The 24,704-nt window shown below is 41.5% G+C and overlaps 2 protein-coding genes across 2 annotated transcripts; both read left to right on the forward strand.

The window, feature by feature from the left end:
- Positions 1 to 337: 337 nt before the first annotated feature.
- On the forward strand, positions 338 to 16,334 carry synpra (synaptoporin a). Its single transcript, XM_085776110.1, has 6 exons — positions 338 to 478; positions 604 to 669; positions 13,219 to 13,343; positions 14,722 to 14,920; positions 15,145 to 15,336; positions 15,555 to 16,334. Exons 1-6 carry the CDS (start codon positions 461 to 463, stop codon positions 15,804 to 15,806), a joined length of 852 nt encoding a protein of 283 aa, XP_085632236.1. The 5' UTR covers positions 338 to 460; the 3' UTR covers positions 15,807 to 16,334.
- Positions 16,335 to 19,455: 3,121 nt separating this feature from the next.
- On the forward strand, positions 19,456 to 24,012 carry LOC146987101 (interferon-induced GTP-binding protein Mx-like). The gene is made up of 13 exons (XM_085776115.1): positions 19,456 to 19,759; positions 20,421 to 20,561; positions 20,675 to 20,843; positions 21,296 to 21,302; positions 21,414 to 21,540; positions 21,650 to 21,848; positions 21,964 to 22,042; positions 22,127 to 22,249; positions 22,365 to 22,506; positions 22,680 to 22,838; positions 22,935 to 23,011; positions 23,096 to 23,338; positions 23,498 to 24,012. The coding sequence occupies exons 1-13, from the start codon at positions 19,573 to 19,575 to the stop codon at positions 23,759 to 23,761; spliced, it is 1,917 nt and encodes a 638-aa protein (XP_085632241.1). The 5' UTR covers positions 19,456 to 19,572; the 3' UTR covers positions 23,762 to 24,012.
- Positions 24,013 to 24,704: the final 692 nt, after the last annotated feature.

Below are 24,704 nucleotides of genomic sequence, written 5' to 3' on the forward strand. Positions count from 1 at the left end.
AGAGTGAAAATGTTATTTTATGGATATTCTCTTTCACTGCAGCTACAGTAGCCTATAGCAGCCAAATCTATTTAAAAATAATACAAATGCACTTGTATCCTTCATATCTTCTGATTCCAGTATAAATGTGGACACTGGAGAATTAGAATTTGGATAAAATAACAAATCTGTTCCCACCAATAGCAAAAAATGAAGGCGTCACTCCCCCTCTCTGCTGAGGCCAATCCCTGCCTGTCTCTATGGCAAAAGTCTGATACTCGTGGAAAAAAAAAAAAAAAAGAAACATAAAATCCCTGAGTGTTCGGCTTTTTCCGGTCGGACTCGGACTCAGCCGAGAGCCCAGTGACTGTCAAACGCGCGACAGACACATCAATCGGGTCTTGGCTTGTGCTTTCAGATTGTTTACATCCAATCAAACAAGTAGGCGAACCAAAAAAAAAAAAAGTAGCAGTGTGCTGACATGGACACCGCCAATCAGGTGCGTAACTAAAGCAAAGGAGAGATGATTCTGACTGATGTAGGTAGTTAGGAGCTAAATTGGTCAATGTGTCGTTAATTGATGCCAGGAATGAGAATCCATTTATCCTCGTTGTGTCTTTGCAGCTCGCCTCTGCGGGGACGTTTCAAGTGCTGAAATTACCACTGGGATTTATCCGCGTTTTGGAGTGGGTGAGTTAATGCTACTTTGATGCAATAACTTCATCTTGCAGTGTAAATAGGCTGCATCAATTAATTATGTAATATAGGATGTGATATGTGTGCATGTGTGTGTGTGTGTGTGTGTGTGTGTGTGTGTGTGTGTGTGTGTGTGTGTCTCTCTCTCTCCCTCTGTGTATGTGTGTGTATTCCTAGATTGGGTTTTTGTTTTTGATAAATCCCTGCATGTCTCTGGTTAAACTTCAAGTTTGTCACATCTGCTCGGTTTTTGCGCCTTAATTCTGGTGTTTGCGTTACTTCCACCCGATGAGGGACCTCACCCGCAATCAGCCTGACTGAGATCCGTTTCACCGTGACTAAATGGCTCAAGTTTATGTAAGGTTTTGCAGCTCTGTGGGAACTAGATGTCAGTGGAAACCGCCGTGTAGCTTTTCAATTGATGCGTATTTTGGATGCGTTCGTGCCAAAGAAAAAAACCTGCGCGTCTTTGCGTCAAGTCCACAGAAATTGCCCCATGTTACCCCAAATGGGATGATATAACAGGAGTCAACAATGAGAACGGGGTGTCCTAGCTCTGACTGAATCAAAGCTTTACTACCTCTGTGTGTCTGGCTGCCGTTTGTAGACTCTCGTGTTTATTGTACAGTGCAGAGAAGCCTCGAGGCAGAGAGAGATAAGTGATTTTCTTTGATGTGAGTTTAGAGAAATTACTGTAGCCATGAGGGTATTCAGCTTGTGTAGATTCAGTACAATGTGTGTGTGTGTGTGTGTGTGTGTGTGTGTGTGTGTGTGTGTGTGTGTGTGTGTGTGAGAGAGCTTGTCTCTCTCACTTTCATAAATGCCATCAAATGTGCAGAGGATCCTCAAGCAGCAGTCCTCACTGCAGAAAAATGAAATGTAAAGCTTCTCTTTTTATTTTTACATGCAATGGGAGTGAGCCTCATTCAAACTCACTTTTTGATCAGACACATGAGGTTTCAGCTGAGATAGTGCAGATGAGTGAGGTGCATCTGTTTTGGCTGTTTGCGTGTGTGTGTAAGACCACATTCGCTGTGAAGAACAAGCAGATGATCCAAAGCACCATCTGTATGATGAAAACTCTGTCGTAGCTCCCTCTGTGTGTCTACATGTCGTGTGTGTGTGTGTGTGTGTGTGTGTGTGTGTGTGTGTGTGTGTGTGTGTGTGTGTGTGTGTGTGTGTGTGTGTGTGTGTGTGATGGTGGAGGGCAGCATGTGTGATTGTGTGAGCATGACTGCACACCGTCCCTGTGACATCCAGTGACGTATTGATCTGGTAGAGCTCACTAAGATGGACTCATACAAACATGATCTTGCTCAAGCTACAGTTAATTTCACACACACATGCACACACACACACCAGCATCACGAGGGCAGGCTACCTCCACGTCGTCACAGCACTGTTATAAATGTGACCTTTTCTGTGCCGCATCTTTTGTTTTGTTTTTTTTCTCCCTGCATGCGCATCTTAAAAGAGGGAAAGGTTTCTAATGTCTCTGCTGCTCAGCGGACTCATAAAAATGCAAACAATTCAAATTATGACCCAGCTATTCTGATGTATTCTGCAGCACAGTGGTGTAGTTGTGGTCAGGCTGTTGATGTCTATAACCACAGAGGAGAAGGATCTCTCACCTTCTCTACATCTGAATAATGTTGCGATACTATTTGCCTCATTGTGGCACCACATTAGTCCTGAGTCTAGGTCAGATTCTTGGGGAAACCTCAGGAGACTCAACAACTTGGATTTTCAAAGTACACTGGAAAATTAGGGTTGTTGGTTTTTTGTTTTGTTTTTCAACTCATCAGAGTATTTAATTTGACTGGCATTACAGTAAAACTTCAGAGCTACAAGTCTCCTCTTCCTGTTCATGGAGCTTCTTCACTAACAAATCAATGTAAATCCTCAAATAATTTAAACGAGGATCTGAAAAGAAAAAGAAAAAAAGAAAAAACATAGATGAATAAAACTATGTCAGTTAAAAAGAAAACTAAATAAAAACCAACTAAATAGCCCAGAAATGTGGAAGCTTTACACGTCCTTGCGGTCTGAGGGCCCGGCTGAATGTGAGGAGGGAGGTGCCTGCGGGGACAGTCTCCCACTGTCCCTCACCAAAAAAAGTGACATTCAGCTGGGACATGATGCCTCTCAAACAGCAGCGTCAGACTCCGGAGGAAACAGAGATAATGAGCTGAGTAGCATCACAGACAGCTGCTGTCGGTCGAACCCACCTGGTTCTCTTCAAGCTGACCGACACATTTTCCCGCAGAACAACATTCATGAGGAGAAACATTTTTACCCGTGCCGTCATGCATGCATATTCAGTATGTATGTAGTTATGTAATTCTCTTCCTGACCGCTGGCCTCTTGCAGCCTTGTAATGTATATATTCATTCAAGATGGCCCCTTTTTAGACCATAATTGAAACAGCGGCCTGCTGCCATCCTGCAAATCCAAGCAGTCGACCTAAGACTGACATAGCAGACACTTGTGAAGAGCCTGTGCATCCGTGAAAACAATGCTTTCCGTATGTGTGACAGTATCTACAGCCAGGCCTGCCCTGCAGCAAATCTCTTTGCACATTACAACACCAGTAAAAACACATGTCTGTCAGTTTGCTTTGTTTTCATGCCTCAAGGCCGTACAGGCTTTTGTTCTGATTGACATTTACTTTGCTAATGACAATGAACCCCTGACGATCTGGCTGATTGGTCATGTGGACAAACAGAAGGTTGTTTAAAGGTTGTTTTAACTTGAGTCAAGATGTTGCTGTGGCCTAGTAGGTCTCCTGCACCTTCCATCAGGACTGTGTCTGCATATGGAGTGTGTGTGTGTGTGTGTATGTATGTGTGCACGCGTGTATGCAATCAGCTCTTGGCCTGTTTGGCACACTGTCAGCGGCTGGCATATTCTGCTCCAAACAGCTGTAAGGTCCCCTCCTCTCCACCATAGACCAAGTCATGCAGAAGCTGTCCTTTGAGATGTGCCCAAACTCTTCACTGCGTGTGTGTGTGTGTGTGTGTGCATATGAGAGAGATATGGAAGGAGAAAGAGAGCAAAATTCTACAGTTGATTGAGCACATGATGCAAATAATACACATGCATTTGTTATGCGCTGAAGCATGGTCATGGCTGTTGTATCATCGCACACACTGCAGATTTACGAGTACTGTAACGACTCTGTACTGTGCTGTACTGTAGCAAATACTCAGGCTGATGAGTCACAGAGAATGAGTCCCATCATGAGTCGGATTTATGAATAAAGATCCGCTTCTCTGCCAAAACCGCGGACTTGACCGACTGTCCTGTGATGTCATCCTCAGCACCTTACTGTACGCTGCTTCAGTTTGCCTCTGGGTTGTGTTTGTGTGTGTGTCACATAGATCTGTGCCACATTAGAAGATTGGTTTCAGCTATAGCTTGGACCTGACCAGAGGATGTACCGTACTCAAAGACAAGTAAAAAAAAATGTTCAGGCTGAGTCCCGCCCCTACCAGTTGTTACTATGCCTGTCAAGGTCTTTATGCACAGACAGATTGAAAGACAAATTAATACATATTTGAATGTGGATAATTAGTTTTGATGGGAACACTCCTATAGGGTCTTTATGTTTTTACTTTTCCAAATGCATATGATGGTTATATACATAAAGTAAAGACAGCAAAAAGGTTTGTTTAGATAGATTGGATCTAGTTTCTGGTTGGACTTGTTTGGCTCTGTTGCTTCTCCTGGTTGAAATTCACCAAACATCACCGTCAGTAGATTCAGTTAAATGTAGTTCATTCAAATTAAATCAGTAACTGCTTCAATGACACTTTAATCTGTTGGTTAACAGGATATCTTGAAGTCACACTCTGTAGTCTGCTAAAGATAAAAGACAAGACACATCATTCTGTTAAATCTCTCTATAGGACCGCCAGGTAGTTGCAGTTAAATCAGAGCGGCATCTCTTTTCTAGAGAGATAATCAGCTGATAGTGGCACTTCAACTTCCAAAGAGTCCCAGTTTCATTTTTCATGCAGGTTGAATCAGCATTTTCACCCCTCAGCTCTGAATCAGGGCATCAGGTAGTTTGTTAAAGAGCAGGTATAAATATAGTTCCCTATGTTAGAACTGTTATTTTAATGTACAAACAGTCAACAATAGATAAGTCTCTCCCTCTGCTGCTTATGTTCTCCGTCTGGTGCTAATGGTGGTGAATCTATTAGACCAGATCTTAATTAATGCTCATGCTGATTGATTAGGTTGCTGCTATGTAAATGGTCTGACAGGAGCAGCTGATCACACATGAAAACTAAATCTGAAATCTGTGACTTGTAGTTATTCGTTTGGAAATATGGGTTTCATCCGGACTATCAGGATGAGACAAAGACATTTTCTAATAGTTTCATACAGTTGATTAATTTAGTGATTAATGAATCTAAAAGATAATAAGGTAATTGATGTTACATAAACACTTATTAGTTGCTGCCATAGTGACATTTGTTTTATATTCAAAGCTTCACTCAACCTATAGAAAGCACATCAGGATTTCTGTACATTTCCTGTATGTAACTTGAAGCTTAACAAGAGAGGTCAAAATCACAAAATGACACATATTGTTAATATATTGTATCTCTGCTGCACATGTCCATGACAAAGGCCTTTGGAGTCAAAGCTCCCATACATTGTGTTCGGCCATTGAGAGTGACTATACTCTACTATATTCATCTGAAGAAAGCATGAAATGTTTCTCTGATTAATGCAGATTTCTCCCATGTATCAGAAAAGTGGTGTTGGTGTAGATGAAATGAATAATATTGCAAAACTGAATGAGACAGTTATTATGCAAATACAACAAAGCCTCGAGTGAGTAAGACACTTTTGAATGCTGTGGGATTGGCAAAATTAGATGCATATCTTCTCTTTCTCTCACTCTCCCGCTCACTCCCCCCTTGCTTTTATGTGTCACATTTTGTGTTACTTCATCATCGACTCTGTTATAGAGAAGGTTTTGACAGATTTTTCCACGATATTCACCATGAATATTTCGCAGGGGAATAAGCGCATGCACACATAGCCTACACACACACCAAAGGGGCAAAACAAATGAAAGAAGGGAGATGCAGTGAGATTGGCGACAGCTGCTGACAGATATCACAGGAGACTTGACACATTGAAGATCTGTTTTTCAGCATGGAAATACAATATTTTCCTTTTGACAAGAGGCCGTGAGGCTGGAGAAAACAGACACCTCTTAAATTCTTCAAAAAAAAAAAAAAGGCCTCAAGCTCGGACTTTCTGTTTAAAAACAAACTTGTCAGAGCTGTGAGGTCTGCTGAGGTCAGAGAGGTGAAGTTCAGATCCACAGTAAATCAGCATTTTTTCCACCTATTTCACCTCTCTCACTAATACTGTTAGTAAGTGTTAACTATTGAAATCACCCCACCCCCAATGTGCTGATAAAGCTTTCAAATTAAAAGTACACATAGGCTATATATTTTTTGACCTAAAAGCAGGTCCCTCTTGTGTTCGACGTATCTGTCTGTAACCTCATCGCCTCCTGCAGTGGTGTGATCTTAAAAGTGAGTTTGTTGGGTTTCGTGGGCTGTGGGAGCTGATGAGCTCCTGGATGTGACGTGGCCTTTTCTTGAGCCGTCCGGTCGGAGCTCGACCTCTGTCTCCTGCTCAACCCTGAGATGATGGTTCTGCCATCTGTGACTCAGACAGAGAAAGGTTATCCTGTCCTCTCCTGGAGGACTGTCCGTTCAAACGAGAGTACGAGACATCCCACACACCCACAGTACACTGAGGAGCACAGGTGTGGAGACACAGAGAAGAGTGTGTAGAAATGGAAATGTCACAAAGAGAAACTGCCTTTATATAATTACACACAAAGATTATTATAATTGACTGAGATTAAACCAGAAGTGGAAATATAATGTTAAAAACATTTTTACAAAACAACACACCATTGAACGTCATTTACACTGGTTTCTTTCAAATGTTTTTCACTGATTTAAAAGTATTTTTTTAATTTAAGAGCGTGTGTTTCCTGCCTTTCGCCTTTTTCAGCAGCCTTTGGTCAAAGTTTCTGTTTTTATGAGTCTTGTGTAAACACCATGTCCCATACGCCCCAGACATTTGGTGGCTGAACGTCACAGCTTGATAAAACAGATGCTCACTGAACAAAGGCCAGTCTCAATGTGACATCTCTATTGTTCCCTAACATCAAAGCATCGTAGCTCCCCATCATTCACACCTGACGCCAAACACTGCACAAACACGACCCCAAAACCCAAACCCAGCCCCTCACATGGATTTCTAACAGTCACTCTTAGCAATGAAATCTGGGGATCTAACATTTAAACAGAAGGAAATTTCATCTTTGGATGTAAACCCACAGAAACATACACATACATGCTCACACGATGGGTTTTGTCTTACATTTACAGTGGTGAGTGTCCCCGTTGGGCGACTGGGACCCGGTTCTACATAGGTCACCTGATTGAGTAGCCATGGAAACCCCCGTGGGGAGAAGAGGAGAGCAGCAAGAAGGGACACTGTTACAAAAATAAATGGAGATTTTCTGCTTGCTTGTGGTCAGTCAAGCTTACAGAGAGGGAGCGCAGAGAGACAGTGAAATCTGTGCAGGTCACAAAGCGCTCCCCGTGCAGGGAGGGATTAGCCGCTGCTAAATGAGCCTCTGATTCTGTTGTGTGTTGCTGCCACCAAAACCCAAAAGATCGCACAGCTCTCACATGACGGCTTGTGGATGTCATAATTTGTGTCAGTGGAATTAGTTGGGTGATCTCTAACGAATGCATCAGCCAAGATCCATATCACTGAGGTCCTATAATCAGGATGCACTGTGATTGATTGTAATTGGTGCAGCTGTGATGTGATGAACACCAGTCTGTCAGTCAGGGTGATCTCCTGCATCACTAGTGTGACAAAGTTCAGTGTAAATATTCATCTGGCCGCTCACACCACTCATGTTGTTTTTTTTGTTTATTGTAAATCAAGTCGGCGTAAAATTGCTCATGTTCGTGCACTGGCGGACCGCAGCAGTGACACAGTCTCACAGCGAATGTGTGTATACATGTGTTTGTGTGTGTGGGTGTGTGCTGATTCCCCTGCGCAAATGTTCATCATGAACACTGTGAATAAAGATCTGCCAAAAACCTCCACTATAGGTTTGTAGGTGTGGCTAATGCTCCTGCCTGTGTGGAGAGAGGGAGATATTTTTACTCTATGTTCACATGTAGCCTACACATTGAACGCTCACATCGAGGTTCTTAAACTCTCGAACACACACTGTGCCCACAGAGGGTACACACACACTCTGAAGCACACATTCAGCCATGCACACACAAACATGGAGATTAAAAAAAAGAATTGACATAGTGTATGAATATATGAATACACATAACGGAGGCAAACAGACTGCAGATGCAATGTTTAGCTGCACATTCAGGTTCTACATTAGGGACATTTGTTTGATCGATTATGTCCTCTTATAGGCCATCACATTCATATGTCTTTTAATGATCATAATAGTTAGCTTTGCATGTGCAAACTACCTCATAGACATTTGTAATACACTAGACATGAAACGTATAGGCAGTATGAGCCATTATTGTAAAGCCAAAGTAAGACAGAGGGTTCATGTTTATCTTTGGTTTGATTCAGAGACAAGTGTTTAAAATCATTTTTTTAAGATGCAGTAACTAATGGCATCTTATTGGCAGTGACAAAAAGGAGAAAAGGTGTTTGCGTTCTTGCTCACTGTCCAAAAGAAATTCCTCTTTTCAGGTGCGTGGGCCAACAAACATTTGAGAGCAACAGGAGGAAAAGGCTCGCACACTGATCAAAAATGGCAATGTCCACCAGAGATTAACGGATGCAACAAAGATTTAATGGTCCATCAAACAAAAAAGTGCAACCATGGTGATAAAATAAAATAAAGACACAAAAAGAAGTAAGACAAAAACGTTTCGGCCTACACAGCCATCTTCAGTCTGTCTTAAGGGGCAAATCACACACCTGTGCTCTATTTGTAGATTGAGACAGAGTCAAACAGTGGGTGGATCCATACATGTTCCAGGGCCACATCTTGTACCACAGGGTGAAACCTGAGACTACTGAAACAATTAAAGTATAATAAAACCTGGTACACCCTGATTTAGTTACTTTTAGCGAATAGATATGCAAAACATTAAAGATCAAGTACAAGAAATACACAAGAAAAAACATATAAGATTATACAGAGAAACATTTCAAGACATACAGTATCCTTCACATCCCTGGTCATGGCAGGCCACACACACACGTCCAGGGGCTCTAAATAAAGCAATTAAGTATCATTTCTTCATTTAAACCTTTTGGATGCAGAGTTTGGAGATGAAATACCCATTTACACTCTGCCTGTAACGAAAGACGTTCCATGTCATCTTATTGGCAGTGCAAACTGGATGTGAATGCAACACTGGTAATGTATCATCTTTTATGTTGATGACAAAATGCTTACAAACAGCTGCATTTCTGCTCATGCAGCAGTTATGGAAACATATCAGTAATCCGTTGGTTTTCTGTCAGTCCAGTATTCAGTCTCCTCTTAGCTCTGGTTTTGGTCTCTACCGACCTGTGTTGGAGATGTCCGGCTCTTTAGCCTGTTGCTACTATGTCTGTCTGTTGGTTGGTGCTGACCACCAAGGTTTACAAAGAGTAAGTGTGTGTATAAAGACAGTTAGTGGAAGAAACATCACAGAGCCTCAGTCAGACCCAGACTCAGGAGTTTTACTGTAACTTGCTAGCTCAACTGGCAGCGTCTGACACATTGTTAGTGGTTGTGCTGATGCAAACTCTCGCTCTCTGTACTGACAATCTGTCAGTTGATTGGCCTGGTTCTTACATATGAAACTCTGGCTGCTCTGTGTCTTGAATTATATACATAAAAAAACAAGTTAACAAGGTTAAAACCTTGACTTTCCCCAGAGGGGGGTGAATTTGAGGTATCATCTTAAAAAGGTCTTACATCTACTTCTCAGATACCTGACATCTGCTCACTATTCAAACCACACAAGTAGTTTTTAAAGCCGTTTGATTCTCAATCCGTCTCATCTATCGCTTTCTTTCTGTCTTCATAAAGAGTGTCCTAGATTTTTTTTATCCTCCCTGTCAGGCTGAGAGGAGGGCTGAACATCTGAGGCATTTTTCTCCTCCTCAGGCAGCCACTTGACACCACAACGATTCATATCTACTTGAATAGAGCAGGTGGACTGTGTGTGTGTGTGTGGCATCTATGAGGAGGTTTTGCAGAAATGTCAAGTGCAGCTCATCAGTGAATGCACCTTTTAGCTCGTCAGCCACTTATCGTGATCCTCACCTCAACATCTCTATCTCCTCCTCAGCTGCTCTTATCACGTCCTCTTGTCTAAGCAGCTCCTCTCTTTCCTCTTGTTATTCTATTTATTTAACAGCCAAAGATTCCTCATGCGCCACCACCACTCAAATATCCCGCCTTTGTGCCCACTTCACTCCCTCTGAATGGCTCATCATTTGTACTACAGCCATGTTTTTTTGTTTGTTTGTGCTGGACAGTTGTAGGTCTGGTTCCTGGTGGTCAAGCCTGAAGTGTGAGGATCAGTTTTATAATCCTCACCCGGCCTCTGCTCTTCCTCTCTGACCACGACTCTGCTGCATCACGTTCCTCTCACACTCTACTCATTTTAAAATCTGCAGAAAATTTCACGAGTTGCATTTTTTTTTCTCTTTCTTTTTTTTTATCTTTGATTGAGTGCAAATGTATTTTATTCTGATTTGAAAGCACATCATGATCTTCACAGCGGTTCCACGCTCCTCAATGCCATGTAGGTCAGTGGAGAAGAGGGCAAACAGGGAGAGGTTTCACAGCTCTGTTTTCATTCCTGTATACCCTGTATTTTCTCTCTCTCTCTCTCTCTCTCTCTCTTTGTGTATGTGTTTATGTCTCTCTGTCGTTTGCTTTCCCTCCCTCTCTCCCTCTCTCTATCTCTTGTTCCCTGAGGAGCCCAGCTGGGAGAGGCAGATAAACACACGGGGGCGCGGGGCTTAGCACCCACCCTCCCTCCACAATGCCACGCTCTCCTGTTCAAAGGGCCCAGCCAGAAATGAGAGGGGCTAAACCCGAGCCGAAAATCACAGGGAGAGGAGGCAGCTGCAGGAGGGAGAGAGAGACTATACATATATACAGAGAGAGAGGGAATCGGAAGAGAGTGATGTTTATCTGAGGCTGTTTGTGATAATTAAGAGGGAGTATTATTCTGGCCACTTGTCCTTCACCATTTGTTTGTTCTGAAGAAGCACATGCTACCGTCTTGTGTGTCCAGTATTTAGATCTTGTAGCTGCGTATCTGAATTTGTTAAAACATGAGCACTTTTATGTGTGTTCATTCATGGCAAAGCAAAGCTAAAGGGACTCAATCAAATCATTTTAGTAGGGGAATCCCCCTGCAGAGATTCCCGCTGTGCACCTTGACACCCAGGTAAGCAGCATTCAGCCTCCACCTGAAGCTGCAGGAAAAGAGTGAAAAGTTAAGTGTTTTGGTTTATTATCCAGCATTTGGCTCTGATCTGAGCTGACCTTCCCCACGCAGCCAAACCTAGCTTATAGTCTTCTGTGGCCTAGATTAGCCTCACAAAGCATCATCAAGTATTGTGCGACAATGCCCCTGTGTGCAGTTAACAATGTTCAACAATGGCTATCAACGGTCTTAATGTGAAGACTACAACTATAGCAAACATAGAAACACAGATAACGATGCCTTTTTTTTTTAAAGGGTGAAATCTCTTTGTTTTTGTGCCTGTGGGTCAGGATTTATCAGCTGTGGCAATGCTCTGATGTGACAATCAAAGTGTCAACCAGTTCCCTCGAACAACGCACTTGTTTGACTCAGCATCATCTCCCTTCATGTGTTTAACTAACCTCAGTCCAAACTGTGAAGGCAGAGGAGGCTGCAGAGGCTCTGTCCTGCATTCATCAGAAAAAGAACAAGTACCCACTGCATGTGAATCTAACAAAATTTGACACACGGAGCAGTAAATCCAACAAATTGTGGGTCCGTTAAGTTAAAATCAGTTTGTCATAATATGACTTAAGAAACCTCATGTTATACATAAGCTTAATTTTCATTGTCGTACAACCCATTAAACTTCACATTAAGAATTTGCCCACACCCTGGCTCTTTTACTCCAAATAATATCCTGGCAACTTCAAATACATTATTTCTGCAGTATTTTCCTTACACTGCTTGTTCATTAGGACAACGTCACAACTCCAATGATGTTATAAGGGTTTGTAATTTTCCTTCTAAATAGTTGTAGAAATTAGCTCTGAACATTTGCCTGCAACAGTCAAAATAATGATGTACAAGTCATCTTACTGTAGGGCAGTGAAAATGGACCAATTAAACCATTGAAAACTCATTAAACACGACTATTACATCTGTTACTATGATTTATTTTTTCCACATGAGTTCTTATTAAGAAATACATGCGTACACACTGGGAGCCAATTTCAGCCACATTCATATTTCTCTATTCTCCACGGTGAAGCACTAAACTCACTGAGTTTGTAACCAGCTGGAAATGCCCTGGAACTGCAGAGTAGCTGACGGCCTCTGTGGAGCTGGGTAATTTGGGTCATTTTTTTCAATCACACACACACACACACACAAAAAAACGGCTGCACTTCATGTCATTAAAGCTGCTCATCACTTTTGGAGCAAAGTGGAGCAAGAAGAACTTATTATCCCTCTTCTGTTTGTCACGCGCAGCAGGCAGAGCTGCGGCAAACCTCTCTGCATATACAGCTCCATAATTGTGTGTCTCTTTTGGCCACAGCACTGTGGGAGTGGGCAGCAGAGGCAACAACTTAATTACAGAAGGGGTAGAGTATGTAAGTGTAGGATGTGAGAGCCCATGTATTGTTAAATATACTTAATTTACTCGCATAATAAAATTCATGAATAGTGTTATGACAGCTTTGCCTGGGGCTCTTCTGTGTGGAGTTTGCATGTTCTCCTTGGGCCTGCGTGGGTTTGTCCAGCTTCTTCCCACAGACCAAAGACATGCATGTTTGATCACCGGCTTAATCTACCAAGGTGTGAATGTGAGTGCATGCATTGCATTGTCTCTATATGTCGGCCCCCTGTGACCCTGCGTATAAGGAATATATGTAGACATGAATAGTTCATTAAGTATCATTAAGTGCATTATTTAAAAATAGGAGTCGGAGAAGAGACAGTGATCAGACCAAGGGTTTATGATGGATTTGGTTTCACTATGATGTTAAAACGATGATATATAATGTAATGTGCATGTGAATGCAGGGTTTTGCCTATCAGATGCTGCAGGATTGATTGAATGATGTGAATGTGTTTATCAGGATGTAAAGGTTAAATCCTGGATGGACCCATGGTTTATTCATTCGAAAGTTGTGGTTGCTGATGATCACCTTGTTAAGAGAACATGGTCATTTTCACAGCAGACATCTGATTTTTTTTTTCCTTTCATGTCTCTGTGCAGCTTTTTGCCATTTTTGCCTTTGCAACATGTGGGGGCTACTCGGGGCAGCTGCGGCTCAGCGTAGACTGCATGGAGAAGGGCAGCAGCAACCTCAGCTTGGGCATCGACTTTGGTTATCCTTTCCGGTAAGTGGACTTCATTTATAGTCACACCAGTTTTTATGAATTTTCTGACAATGTTCACACTGTCTTTTTCCCTGCATGATGAATTTTTAACATGAAGACAGAGAAGCAATCTGGGCCAAATAGGCATAGAGCAGTTTTTAAGGCTCAATACAGTTATTAAAGTACTACTAGGATCAAAAAGCCTGATGTTCACACCATGTGGGAAGTTAAGGAATTCAGAAATAATGTGTGAGGGACCATTTCTTTAAAAGCAAGCTGTTCTCTTGAAGTAATTAGTCTATTCTGTGATCACTGTAAAATAAATTAGATTAATCTTTGCTGTATTAGGGTTCATGCAGAAATCACAAAGATGGATCATTCAGGGCCACCTCAGATAAACCTGGGCCCATCTGTGCTGCTAGACAAAACTCGAAATGCTTGAGACTATGTATCCAGATAAAAAGGTCAAGGATAAGGGTTTGAGTTTGTGGGACGACTCTCAAATAAATCATCAGAGTTTTATTATAAGACAATTAGTACCGTAAATCACAGTTAGAGAACTGAATTACAATGGATGCAATTTCTATCAGCAATAAACTGTAAAGTAAATATTTAAACAATCAATCTAAGCCTAATTCCAATCTTTAACAACTGCGACTGTTTTCAATGGCCTGCATAGTGCTTAAAGGGATAGTTCAACATTTTGGCAAATTGGCCCATTGCCATAATCGCTATAGTCATAGCAGTAGGTTCGTTACCTTTAATTGTCGGTGTAAGCTATTTTTAGAACAGAGGAGCGGAGCGGCAGGCTGCTCAGAGCTACACTATGGAGGCTAAGGGAATTTCTTGGTTTTCCTCATCAAACTCATCAAATACACAATCCAACAACTCCAAAAGGCTGTCGTGGACAAGTTGTGACCTGCACATTCACCACGCTATGAGATAATAACGGAACGTTACGAGACGGAGCTGTATTAGAGGTAAATTCATGCAAAACCGCTGATGCGCGTTGCGTTCAGGGACAGTTTTTCAGCAAGCAGACTCTGTATTTACCCTGTATTTACCTCGAAAACGGCTCCGTTTCGTAACGTTCCGTTATTATCTCATAGCGTGGTGAATGTGCAGGTCACAACTTGTCCATGAAAGCGTTTTGGAGTTTGGGGATTTTGTATTTGATGAGTTTGATGAGGGAAACCAAGAAATTCCTTTAGCCTCCATAGCGTAGCTCTGAGCAGCCTGCCGCTCTGCTCCTCCGTTCTAAAAATAGCTTACACCGACAAATAAAGGTAACGAACCTACTGCTATGACTATAGCGATTATGGCAATGGGCCAATTTGCCAAAATGTTGAACTATCCCTTTAAGACAGTGACGAGGATTTGACACCTGTTTGTGTCCCAGGTTGTACCAGGAGTCCTTTGAAGCGCCCACATGTGAGGGCATGGGGAGGGAGCGCATCTTCCTCATCGGAGACTATTCATCCTCCGCAGAGTTCTTCGTCACCATTGCCGTCTTTGCCTTCCTGTATTCCCTGGTGGCCACCGTCGTCTACATCTTCTTCCTGAACAAATACCATGAAAACAGCCGAGCCCCGCTCATTGTGAGTGTAGCAGCCACTGAGACCTTTTTGTATCATTGAACTCTTTTGTTCTTCTGTTTGACATCTTGTGCCCACACTGTCAGCAGAATCAAAAGGCCTCATAGTGAGCCACATGATCAAATATCTGTACAAAGCAAAAACCCCAAGCAGAGACAAGGTAATGTTTTTGTCATGTTTCTTACAATGCCTGAACTGTTTGTCTCCTCTTTTGTCTGTATCATCAGGACTTTGTGGTGACCGTGGTGTTCTCCTTCATGTGGCTGGTCAGCTCCTCTGCTTGGGCAAAGGCTCTGTCCGATGTGAAACTGGCCACTGATCCAGATGAGGTGCAGCTGCTCATCTCCGCCTGCAAAGTCCAGACCAACAAGTGTGGCTCTGTGCACGGATCGCGCTGGTCCGGACTCAACACCTCAGTGGTAAGTTTGCAGGACAATGCTGCAGACGCTGCAAATGCATGAATAAATGAACTACAACAGGCCTAAAATGTTGAGTTGAATGAATTTGAAGACACTGAAGCTGAGTTGAATGAAAAATAAACTTTAAAAAACTGCATGTTTCATCAGTTCTGAATGATATAAGGATGATCTGATAAACTTGGGTGTGTTTCTCTGCTGTTTCTCATCTTTCTCTTCAGGCTTTTGGGTTTCTCAACTTTGTTCTATGGGCTGGAAACATCTGGTTTGTCTTTAAGGAGACCAGTTGGCATAAGGGTGGGTCAAGGTTGGCAGGCGCGGCATCTGAGAAACAGGCCGGCACCTTCAACCAGCAGCCGTACAACCAGGGGAGCTTCGACCAATCGGGGAGCTCCATCAACCAGGGAAACCTCGGTCCGCCGTCTGAGTACAGTCAGGTGGGAGGGCCCACCTCGTACTCCAATCAAATGTAGCCGTGCCTTTCCGTCTCATGAGCGGCACTTCTGCATTTCAATCCAGGGCAATCAGGGGGTGAAGGCAGAGGAGGAAAGCTGAGTAAACGTTCCCTCTCTGCTCAGGTTGTCATCAATATTATGTGCAAAAAAAAAAAAAAAAAAACATACAAAAAAAAAGATGGTGTCAAAGGTGTCAGTGTACACCCACTGTAGATACAGGTATTGTTGGGTATTGTACAAAATGATTAGATATAGTCTTTTACTCCTTCTCTTTCAGAGGTGTTGTTTTCTGAATGTTGTATTTCTTGTGGTTTGAAACACATTAGTGACCGTTTCTCTCTCTGTGCGTGGTCATTGGCATTCAATGTCTAGACTGGATGTCTCTTTCAAACTGGTTTGAACTTTGTGGTGGAAGGAAAAAGTGCTCTATGTTTGTATAATTCTTCACGTTTTCAAGTGCATGATGTTGTATGTGTATGTGTGTTAATATGCACTCTGTGATACTAGTGAGAAACAACTTGCATTTTATCTCTGAAAGTTTACAAATTCACACTGAGTCATTACTGAAAGTTTATTTTGATCAGTATTACTTTTTTTAATCTAACAGGAACTATATTTTGATAAAAGGGTATTTCTAATTCAGATATAGATTCAGAAAATTACTTAGGGGCAGTTCTCTGTGACATTTGTTACAAATACAGTACATTTCAGTATGTCTGACATTGGTTTTGAGAATGTCAGAAAAGGTGAAAAAGCCTAAAGCAATAACTCCATAATGAAAAATACACTATCAACAAGCACAGTACAGTACAGCGTCTTATTTCTGTTTTCATCCTTTTTATATTTTTAGTTGCATTTCCTATCACATTTAATTTTATTTGAATAATGTGAAGAGGGAGTTTGTCTCCCTCATTGTTTACAAGTGGCCGCTCTTGCTACAGATTACTGTGACTGTTTTCTATGCTCTCCTCAGACAACTGGAAAATTATAATCATAAGTTATACTTCTCTAAAGCATATCCAGAGTATCCATTTACACTTTTAAAGCCCAGCAAAAAAAGCACATCAGTACCAGAGTGATAATAGAAGAGTAGTGTCTAGTGGGCTCATCTGTACATAGCCAACACTGAGTTTTTGTTTACTTCAGAATCACCATTCAGGTTTGTACAAGTCGGAAAAAAATGTGCATTTCACGTTAAAAAAAAATCACAGGATAATGCTTGGTTTGTTTACATTAATATGACTCGTGCAACCCTGTTTTTTGACCTCCTAAGCATGTGGCTTGCAACAGTGTAATAAAGCAGACTGAACATCCATGTATAAAAATCTGACGTCCATGGTAAATGTGTACCGGTCTATATACTGAGTGTGGATCATGTTTTACAGGAATTCATGCTAACGATGAACACATTTGTCCATAAATGACACAAATTTGTGTATCTGCTCTGATCTCTCTTGTCTGGTCTCTTGTCTCCTGACCATTGACCTGCTGCTTTGGTTTCCACAGAAACAGGGATGCTTCACAATGTGAATCGCTCGCTCTTTGTGTTCGTCATCAGAAAGAGTAATGTGCAGTATTTTCCAAGACAAGACAGGCCTGACATTAACAAGCTTTGTTGTGGTATGTCCCATCCCTGAAAGCCATGTAATGAAAACTGCAGTTGTCTCAGTTTTGTCAGATTAGCTTGTTGATCTAACGTGGGTCAGATTGTGCTGCCCTGAGATCGGAGAGGGATGCTCTCAAGAGAAAATAAAATATTGTTTGTTGTGGGAAGGAACAAAGTGCATGTGAAAATAGGATATGTTATATGCCTGTTGGGAGGGATTTGGTTGTGAAATGGAGCTAGACACGAACACTAGGCAGCTTGGGAGCACTTGTCACCACCACACAGATAAACTGTAGGCTGCTTACTGTAAGTGCACACAGAGACCCCAGAGATCTACAGACTGTAATAATGAGGCCATCTTGTGGCTGCAGTGCATCAGGACCATGATCATTTCCTTCTGCATGTCATACATTGTAATATTTAGTGTGCTAATAATTGAGAGTGGGGGAAGGGGGAGATTTGTTTTACATGCATTTGCAAGGCTGCAAATTTGTTGGCACAGTTTTGTTTGAGAAGAGGTGTATATCTGTCTAGACATTTTAGTCATTTAATTTAAATTAAAACAGAATTTAAAAAAAAATAAAAAAAGAATTTAAAGAGGTGTTTATGGAAATGTTGCTCTTATCTAAAAATCTTTCAGTCCATCAGTCTTTTTTTTCCTCCTACAGTGACTGTAATTTTAGAAGCTGGATTAACTAGAATTATCAGGAAAATACACCTCCGCTAGCCGGTCAAGTTTCAGGAAATATGGCCACAATAGTCTCTTTTGTTCCTGAGTTACAGTGTTCAATCATTTATTTATTTATTTATTTATTTATTTATTTGTCTTTTGCAGAACTTCCTGATTTCACAGTGAAGTTTATAGAGTCTAGTTATATTCTCACAGTAAATGAGCTAACGTCACATAAGTTTCAAACATGAGTTCGACCATGTGAAAGGACTTGTTTTCTTTGTGATACGAGAAAAGTCTAGAAGGGAATATGGATCACTGTAGCCTATTGCCTTTGCAGAAATGCAAAAGAAAAGCTGAGACAAAGCGCCCTCTGGTGTCTGGTTCAATATAATGTGTGGACCTCAGAGGTGCAATAGTTCACCAAGGTTCACCCATTGGCTATGTGTCTGTACGGACACCATCCATCCCCTGTGCGATATGCCTGGTGGATAATGGACCAATAGAGAAGTTCTGCTGCAGACCTGAAGGAGTGGAAGCCTGCAAGAGAACCATGCCTACAAGGTAAATTTGTGTGAGAGAATAAATTCACTCAAGACAAGAACTCTTATACCATAGCTACAGTTGTCATGTTTATATCAGTGTTGTTCCCGTGTCTTTATGTTTATTTGGCAATCACAGACTAGGCTTCAAATTACTACAGTAAAACATTATGATAGGCAGTTCACAGATTCCATGACTATGATTTATTCCAGTCATATGACTTCCTCATTTCCAACCTTTGTCTAAAACAAAAGTGTTTTAAGAAATCTCAGTGAGATGTGTGTGGCCACTTGATGAGGAGCAGCAGTTTCCAGATGAACTTCTATATCACAGCTAAGAGCGAAGGTTTTGTTTAGTCAAATAACCTATGGCCATTTCTTCACATTTTTATAACATCCTACAAACCTTTTTATTCTGAAGGTTCGACAGTCGGTCGTGCTTCAGTAGGCCTAATCATAGAATGTTTCAATGATCAAATTCTGTTTATATGGGGGGAAAAAAACTATTTATTTATTTATAAAACTATTTAAACTACTTTCACTTGTATTGGAGTAGTATTTGATACTTTGACTAATATAATATTAGCCACCATTACATTTTTTATCTACGTATTTTTGCAAATCACTCGGGACTGGACAATGCATAGGGCACTGAGTAGGCCTACATGACTATGCGTGTGTTGCAAAAGTATCTGTGTCAAAGGTGATATTTTTTAATGGGCTGTCGACTTACTCAAACTAAAAAATTGACACCTAGGCCTGTATGCTAAATGTAGCCTATTGGTGAAAGCAGGTCCCCATTTCAGCACGAGAGCTATGGGTAAAACTCGAGGAAACAAAACCTACACTAAGTTTCGATTTCCTTATGTCATTACGCTCCCTCACTGAGCTGAGCTGCACCTTCTTTCACAGTGCGTTCATCGCCGAGGAGAGATACAGCAGCAGATAAGAAGTCACAATATCACCATGAACAGCCTGAACCAACAATATGAGGAGAAAGTTCGTCCCTGCATCGACCTCATCGACTCTCTCCGCTCTCTGGGTGTAGAGAAGGACTTGGCTCTGCCTGCCATCGCCGTGATAGGAGACCAAAGCTCGGGGAAGAGCTCCGTGCTGGAGGCGCTGTCCGGGGTGGCTCTGCCGAGAGGAAGTGGTGAGTAATCATAAAAGGGTGAAGAAAAAAAATCTATTATGATGATGTCACCAATTAAGACCTCATTATTTACTCTTTCATTATTCAGCCAGACATTATTAAAAGTGCCTCTTTTCCACCAAAGCACCTGCGGAGCTAAAGTAATCGGTTTTTCGTGTTTCCACAGACAAAAAAAAAATCGATCCTTAGCCATAGAAATAAATACTTAATAAAAAATCTGAATATTTAAGTACAATTGGTACATTGTCTCTGTTCATTTTCATTTGTTTATTTTTACTATGATTATTTTATATAGCCTACTATATTTTCAACATAAAAAATCAACACTTGCTCCCGCACTCTCTTGAAGCTCTTTTATTTAGTCAATGTTTTGGTCTATTGACCTTCATCAGGACTCAGTATTTTAGGCTACTTCTGTTGTGTGACCTCCTTTTAACAGAAGAAGAACAACAAAAGTAAAATACTGAGTCCTGATGAAGGTCAATAGACCAAAACGTTGACTAAATAAAAGAGCTTCAAGAGAGTGCGGGAGCAAGTGTTGATTTTTTATGTTGAACTTGACTGGGGATCTGCTCCCAGCACCACCCAAAGGAGAATGTGCATGCTGATTAAGCCTACTATATTTTCCCCATCTTTTGTGAATTGCTCATCAATATTCAAGGCATTGTGACAAGATGTCCTCTGGAACTGAAGATGAAGAGAAAAGAAGAAGGAGAGAAGTGGTGTGGAAAGATCTCCTATCGGGGTCATGAGCCAGAAGACATAAAAAACCCTGAAGCAGTGGAGAAGAAGATTCGTAAAGGTATACAGCCTACAGTAACAGAATGCAGCGTTCATAAGCTTATTTTGAGTTGATTTGTTGTTTCAGTGGTCGACACATCTTCAGATCCTGAATCATGTCTTCTCTCTCTCTAGCTCAGGATGAAATTGCCGGAGTCGGTGTGGGGATCAGTGATGACCTGATCAGTCTGGAGATCGCCTCTCCTGATGTTCCAGACCTGACTCTCATTGACCTGCCCGGCATCACTAGAGTGGCTGTAAAGGGACAACCAGAAAACATTGGAGACCAGGTTGGTTTCTTTGTGTTACCCCAGGAAAAAAATATTGGTAGCTCTTGAACAGATTGCCATGAAGGTTGAATGAATCTCTGGAGATCAAAAACACCATTTTGGCTTCCTATGAAATACTGCTGTGGTTATTGCAGCAACTGAAATGGTGATTGGACTGTACGTTTAAGGTGTAGTGTAGTGAGGCCAGGTTTGTTACTTCAGCAAAAGAAATGTGGGAAAACATCTGCACAACTCCAAAACATTAAAGGGATAGTTCAACATTTTGGCAAATTGGCCCATTGCCATAATCGCTATAGTCATAGCAGTAGGTTCATTACCTTTAATTGTAGGTGTAAGCTATTTTCAGTACGGCGGAGCGCAGCAGCTGGCTGCTCAGAGCTACACTATGGAGGCTAAGGGAATTTCTTGGTTTCCCTCATTAAACTCATCAAATTCAACATCCCAAAACTCCACAGCGCTTTTGTAGACAAGTTGTGACCTGCACAACCACCACGCTATGAGATAATGACGGAACGATGCGAAACGGAGCCGTTTTCGAGGTAAATTCATACAAAACCGCTGATGCGCGTTGCGTTCAGGGACAGTTTTTCAGCAAGCAGTCTCCGTATTTACCCTGTATTTACCTCCTTGTTCCATGCAACGTGGACATAGCAACAACAGAGGCCTTGAAGATGGCGCAGGAAGTGGATCCTGAAGGAGAAAGGACCTTGGGTAAATAAATAGAGTTGATTTTAGAACAGGTCCATTCGGTTTATAGCTTGTAGTAGTTCTGAGTGGTTTCCTCCATCTCTCTCTCTATCTGTCTCTCTTTCTCTCTTAGGTATCCTGACCAAGCCTGATTTGGTGGACAAAGGCACAGAGCAGACAACCATTAACATTGTCCATAATGAGGTCATCCACCTGAAGAAGGGCTACATGATCGTCAGGTGCAGGGGCCAGAAGGAGATCACAGAAAAGATGTCTCTAACTGAGGCAATAGATAAAGAGAAAGCCTTCTTTAAGGATCATGCACATTTCCAGTAAGTTTATTTGTTTTGTAAATATGCTGCTAGTCCACATAACCATATGCAAATAGTGATTTGCAGTTTGACATACTTTGTAGCATGTATACAGTAACTTTTTTATATTTTCCAGGATCCTCTATGATGAAGGTCATGCCACTGTCCCCAAACTGGCAGAAAAACTCACCCTTGAGCTGGTGCATCACATCCAGGTGAATACTCCACCTGATTGATTTACTTCAGATGACTTTTCCCACTTCAGATGCGGATGTTCTGACTCTCTGTGTGACTTGCAGAGATCTCTGCCTCGACTGGGAGAGCAGATAGAGGAGAAGCTAAAACAGACCCGAGAGGAGCTTGACAAATATGGCAGTGGACCCCCATCTGAAGAAATTGGGAAACTTGGTTACCTCATTGACGTGAGTTTATCAGACAACACCTTCTATACTTTAACACTGTTCCTCCTATCCAGTATAGTGTAGCTGATATATTTATTTGACAGAATTTGCCATGTTGTTTTATCTTCTCTTCTAGAGGGTGACAGAGTTTACACAGGATGTTATCAGCGTCACCAAAGGAGAAGAACTAAGAACTATACGCAAGTTCAATATATTTTCCACACTCAGGAAGGAGTTTTCAGTGTGGAGAGACACCATAGATAACTCTGAAATAACATGTAAGGGCATTGACGACTTCATCAATACATCAGTTTAGCAACCTAATACGTAAAAAGTTGAGTTAGACAGTTTTTTTATGACACTTTTTGTTTTTAATGTGGAAAAGGTAACCTGTTACCTGTAACATTTTCAAATACAATATTAGAAAACTACTGTTACATTCATATTGCAGTCACCTGGAATATTGAGAGAGAGGTGGCTAATTTTGATCGACGGTACCGTGGGAGAGAACTGCCAGGTTTCATCAACTACAAGATCTTTGAGGACATGGTCAAGGAGCAGATCAAAAACCTGGAAGAACCAGCTGTCAAGAAACTCAGCGAGGTGGCAGGTATGTCCTACGATGAAACAATAACAACACTGACTGGCCATGTAAAGATTGTGATTGCATAGTTGTACCTTCTGATTTTTATTTGTTTTTTTTAAGAAATTGTGAAGAGGGAGCTGTTCAAGTTGGCAGACAGCAGCCTGGTTGGATTTCCTAACCTCCTCAGGACAGCTAAGGTATCCTCCCTATTGTCAGTTGGCATTGTAAACCTATGACTAAATCCTGCTGGAGGTTTTCTGATACATTTGTTTGTTCTTTAGATGAAGATTGAATCCATCAGGAAGGAGAAGGAGGCTACAGCAGAAGCCATGCTGAGGACCCAGTTTAAGATGGAGATGATTGTTTACACACAGGACGGCAGATACAGCAAGAAGTTAGGCAAGAGGAAGAGAGATGAAGAACAGGCCAGTCTTTTATCCAACTCCAGGAACAGCAATGCTAGCAATACTCAGAATGGGGCTACGCTGAAAGAGATGACTAAACACCTTAAATCCTATTACCAGGTGAGTGTCATTTTCAGGCTGCACGTTTTATTTTTGTGCTATCCGGATTCCACGTAATCTTAACTGTGAAAGACACACCAAAACATATTGAAGCAAGCAGAGGTGCTGCCCAAAAGCATCAAAATCAAAAGCACTGTCATTCTTCTCTGTAAACCACAGATTGCAGGCCAGCGTCTGGCCGACCAGATCCCGCTGGTGATCCGCTACCACCTGCTGCAGGAGTTGGCCGTCCAGCTGCAGAGGGAGATGCTGCAGATGCTTCAGGACAAGAAGAAGACTGAGTCCCTGCTTCAAGAGGACTCCAGAGTAAGAACCCAGCGGAAGAGCCTTCAGAAACGTCTGGAGCGTCTGTCAAAGGCGCGTGACTTGTTGCTTGAGTTCAGCATGAACATTTACAACTTCAGCACACCAGAGTTCTCATAGAGGAAGTTGCTAAGTTGTTTGGAGATATTATTTATCTTTATTATCGTATTTCTGACATAACAACTAATTAAGTCATCTTGTTAAATCATCTTCTATTACATTGTCAGAGATTTCAGAGATGTTTTTGTCATGGCCATGCTTGTTCTGAATGACATGTCATGGTGTATTGTATGTGTGGTTGTAAATGTTTGTGTCATTGAATTATTTTGTGGTTTGAGTGGAGGGTGGCTAATAAACACAAGGTTAACTGTTTGACATTTATTTGTTCATTAAATCCGATCGATACATATTGTTAGATATAGATATGTAACCTGGTGCAACATGTGTTTTGTAGAAGGGAGTTATTCCTGCATGGTCAGATTTTTTAAATTTATGTTGTAATATCCAAAGGAATAACTATAAAGCAAAATCAGCATGAAAACAACAGAGCAAATAAATCCAGCTGTTCGCATCATGTGTGTATGTACAGTAGCCTATATGTGAAGGTATGTGGTACCAACAAGAATAATACAATGATTATGTGTTATTTATTATTACGGATTTATTCTTATACAGTTTATTATACACTTTTTATTCATTATTGTAACTTAGATGGAGATCGGACCATATTTGAAAATACATTCACCTCGATAAAAATGTCATCATCAATGTTGATCTAGATAACCATGAGTAGCTTCAAAAAAAGAAAATCCACCTTTTGGAATTGTCCAGTCAGACCTGAATCCAATAAGGATGCTATGGAATGACTTCAAGAGAGCCATTCACACCAGACATAACATGGCTGAGCTGAAGCTAAGGACCAAGCCTCCAAAATTCAGTGTTGTGCAGTTCTGATCTGTACAGGAAACGTTTGGTTGAGCTTATTGCTGCCAAAGGAGGTTCAACCAGTTATTAAATCCAAGGGTTCACTTTTTCCACCTGCACTGTGAATGTTTAACGGATG

This window comes from Trachurus japonicus, chromosome 5 (assembly GCF_045865225.1).
Source record: "Trachurus japonicus isolate A0001 chromosome 5, Traja_1.0".
Taxonomy (NCBI): Eukaryota; Metazoa; Chordata; class Actinopteri; order Carangiformes; family Carangidae; genus Trachurus; species Trachurus japonicus.

Excerpts from the sequence above, each read along its gene's own strand:
- synpra (XM_085776110.1), top strand. Across the intron at positions 670-13,218 it reads TTATCCGCGTTTTGGAGTGG|CTTTTTGCCATTTTTGCCTT; the intron begins GTGAGTTAATGC and ends GTCTCTGTGCAG. Across the intron at positions 14,921-15,144 it reads ACAGCCGAGCCCCGCTCATT|GACTTTGTGGTGACCGTGGT; the intron begins GTGAGTGTAGCA and ends CTGTATCATCAG.
- LOC146987101 (XM_085776115.1), top strand. The coding sequence starts at position 19,573 with ATGAACAGCCTGAACCAACAATATGAGGAGAAAGTTCGTCCCTGCATC. Across the intron at positions 21,541-21,649 it reads TGAAGGAGAAAGGACCTTGG|GTATCCTGACCAAGCCTGAT; the intron begins GTAAATAAATAG and ends TTTCTCTCTTAG. Across the intron at positions 21,849-21,963 it reads AAGGATCATGCACATTTCCA|GATCCTCTATGATGAAGGTC; the intron begins GTAAGTTTATTT and ends TATATTTTCCAG.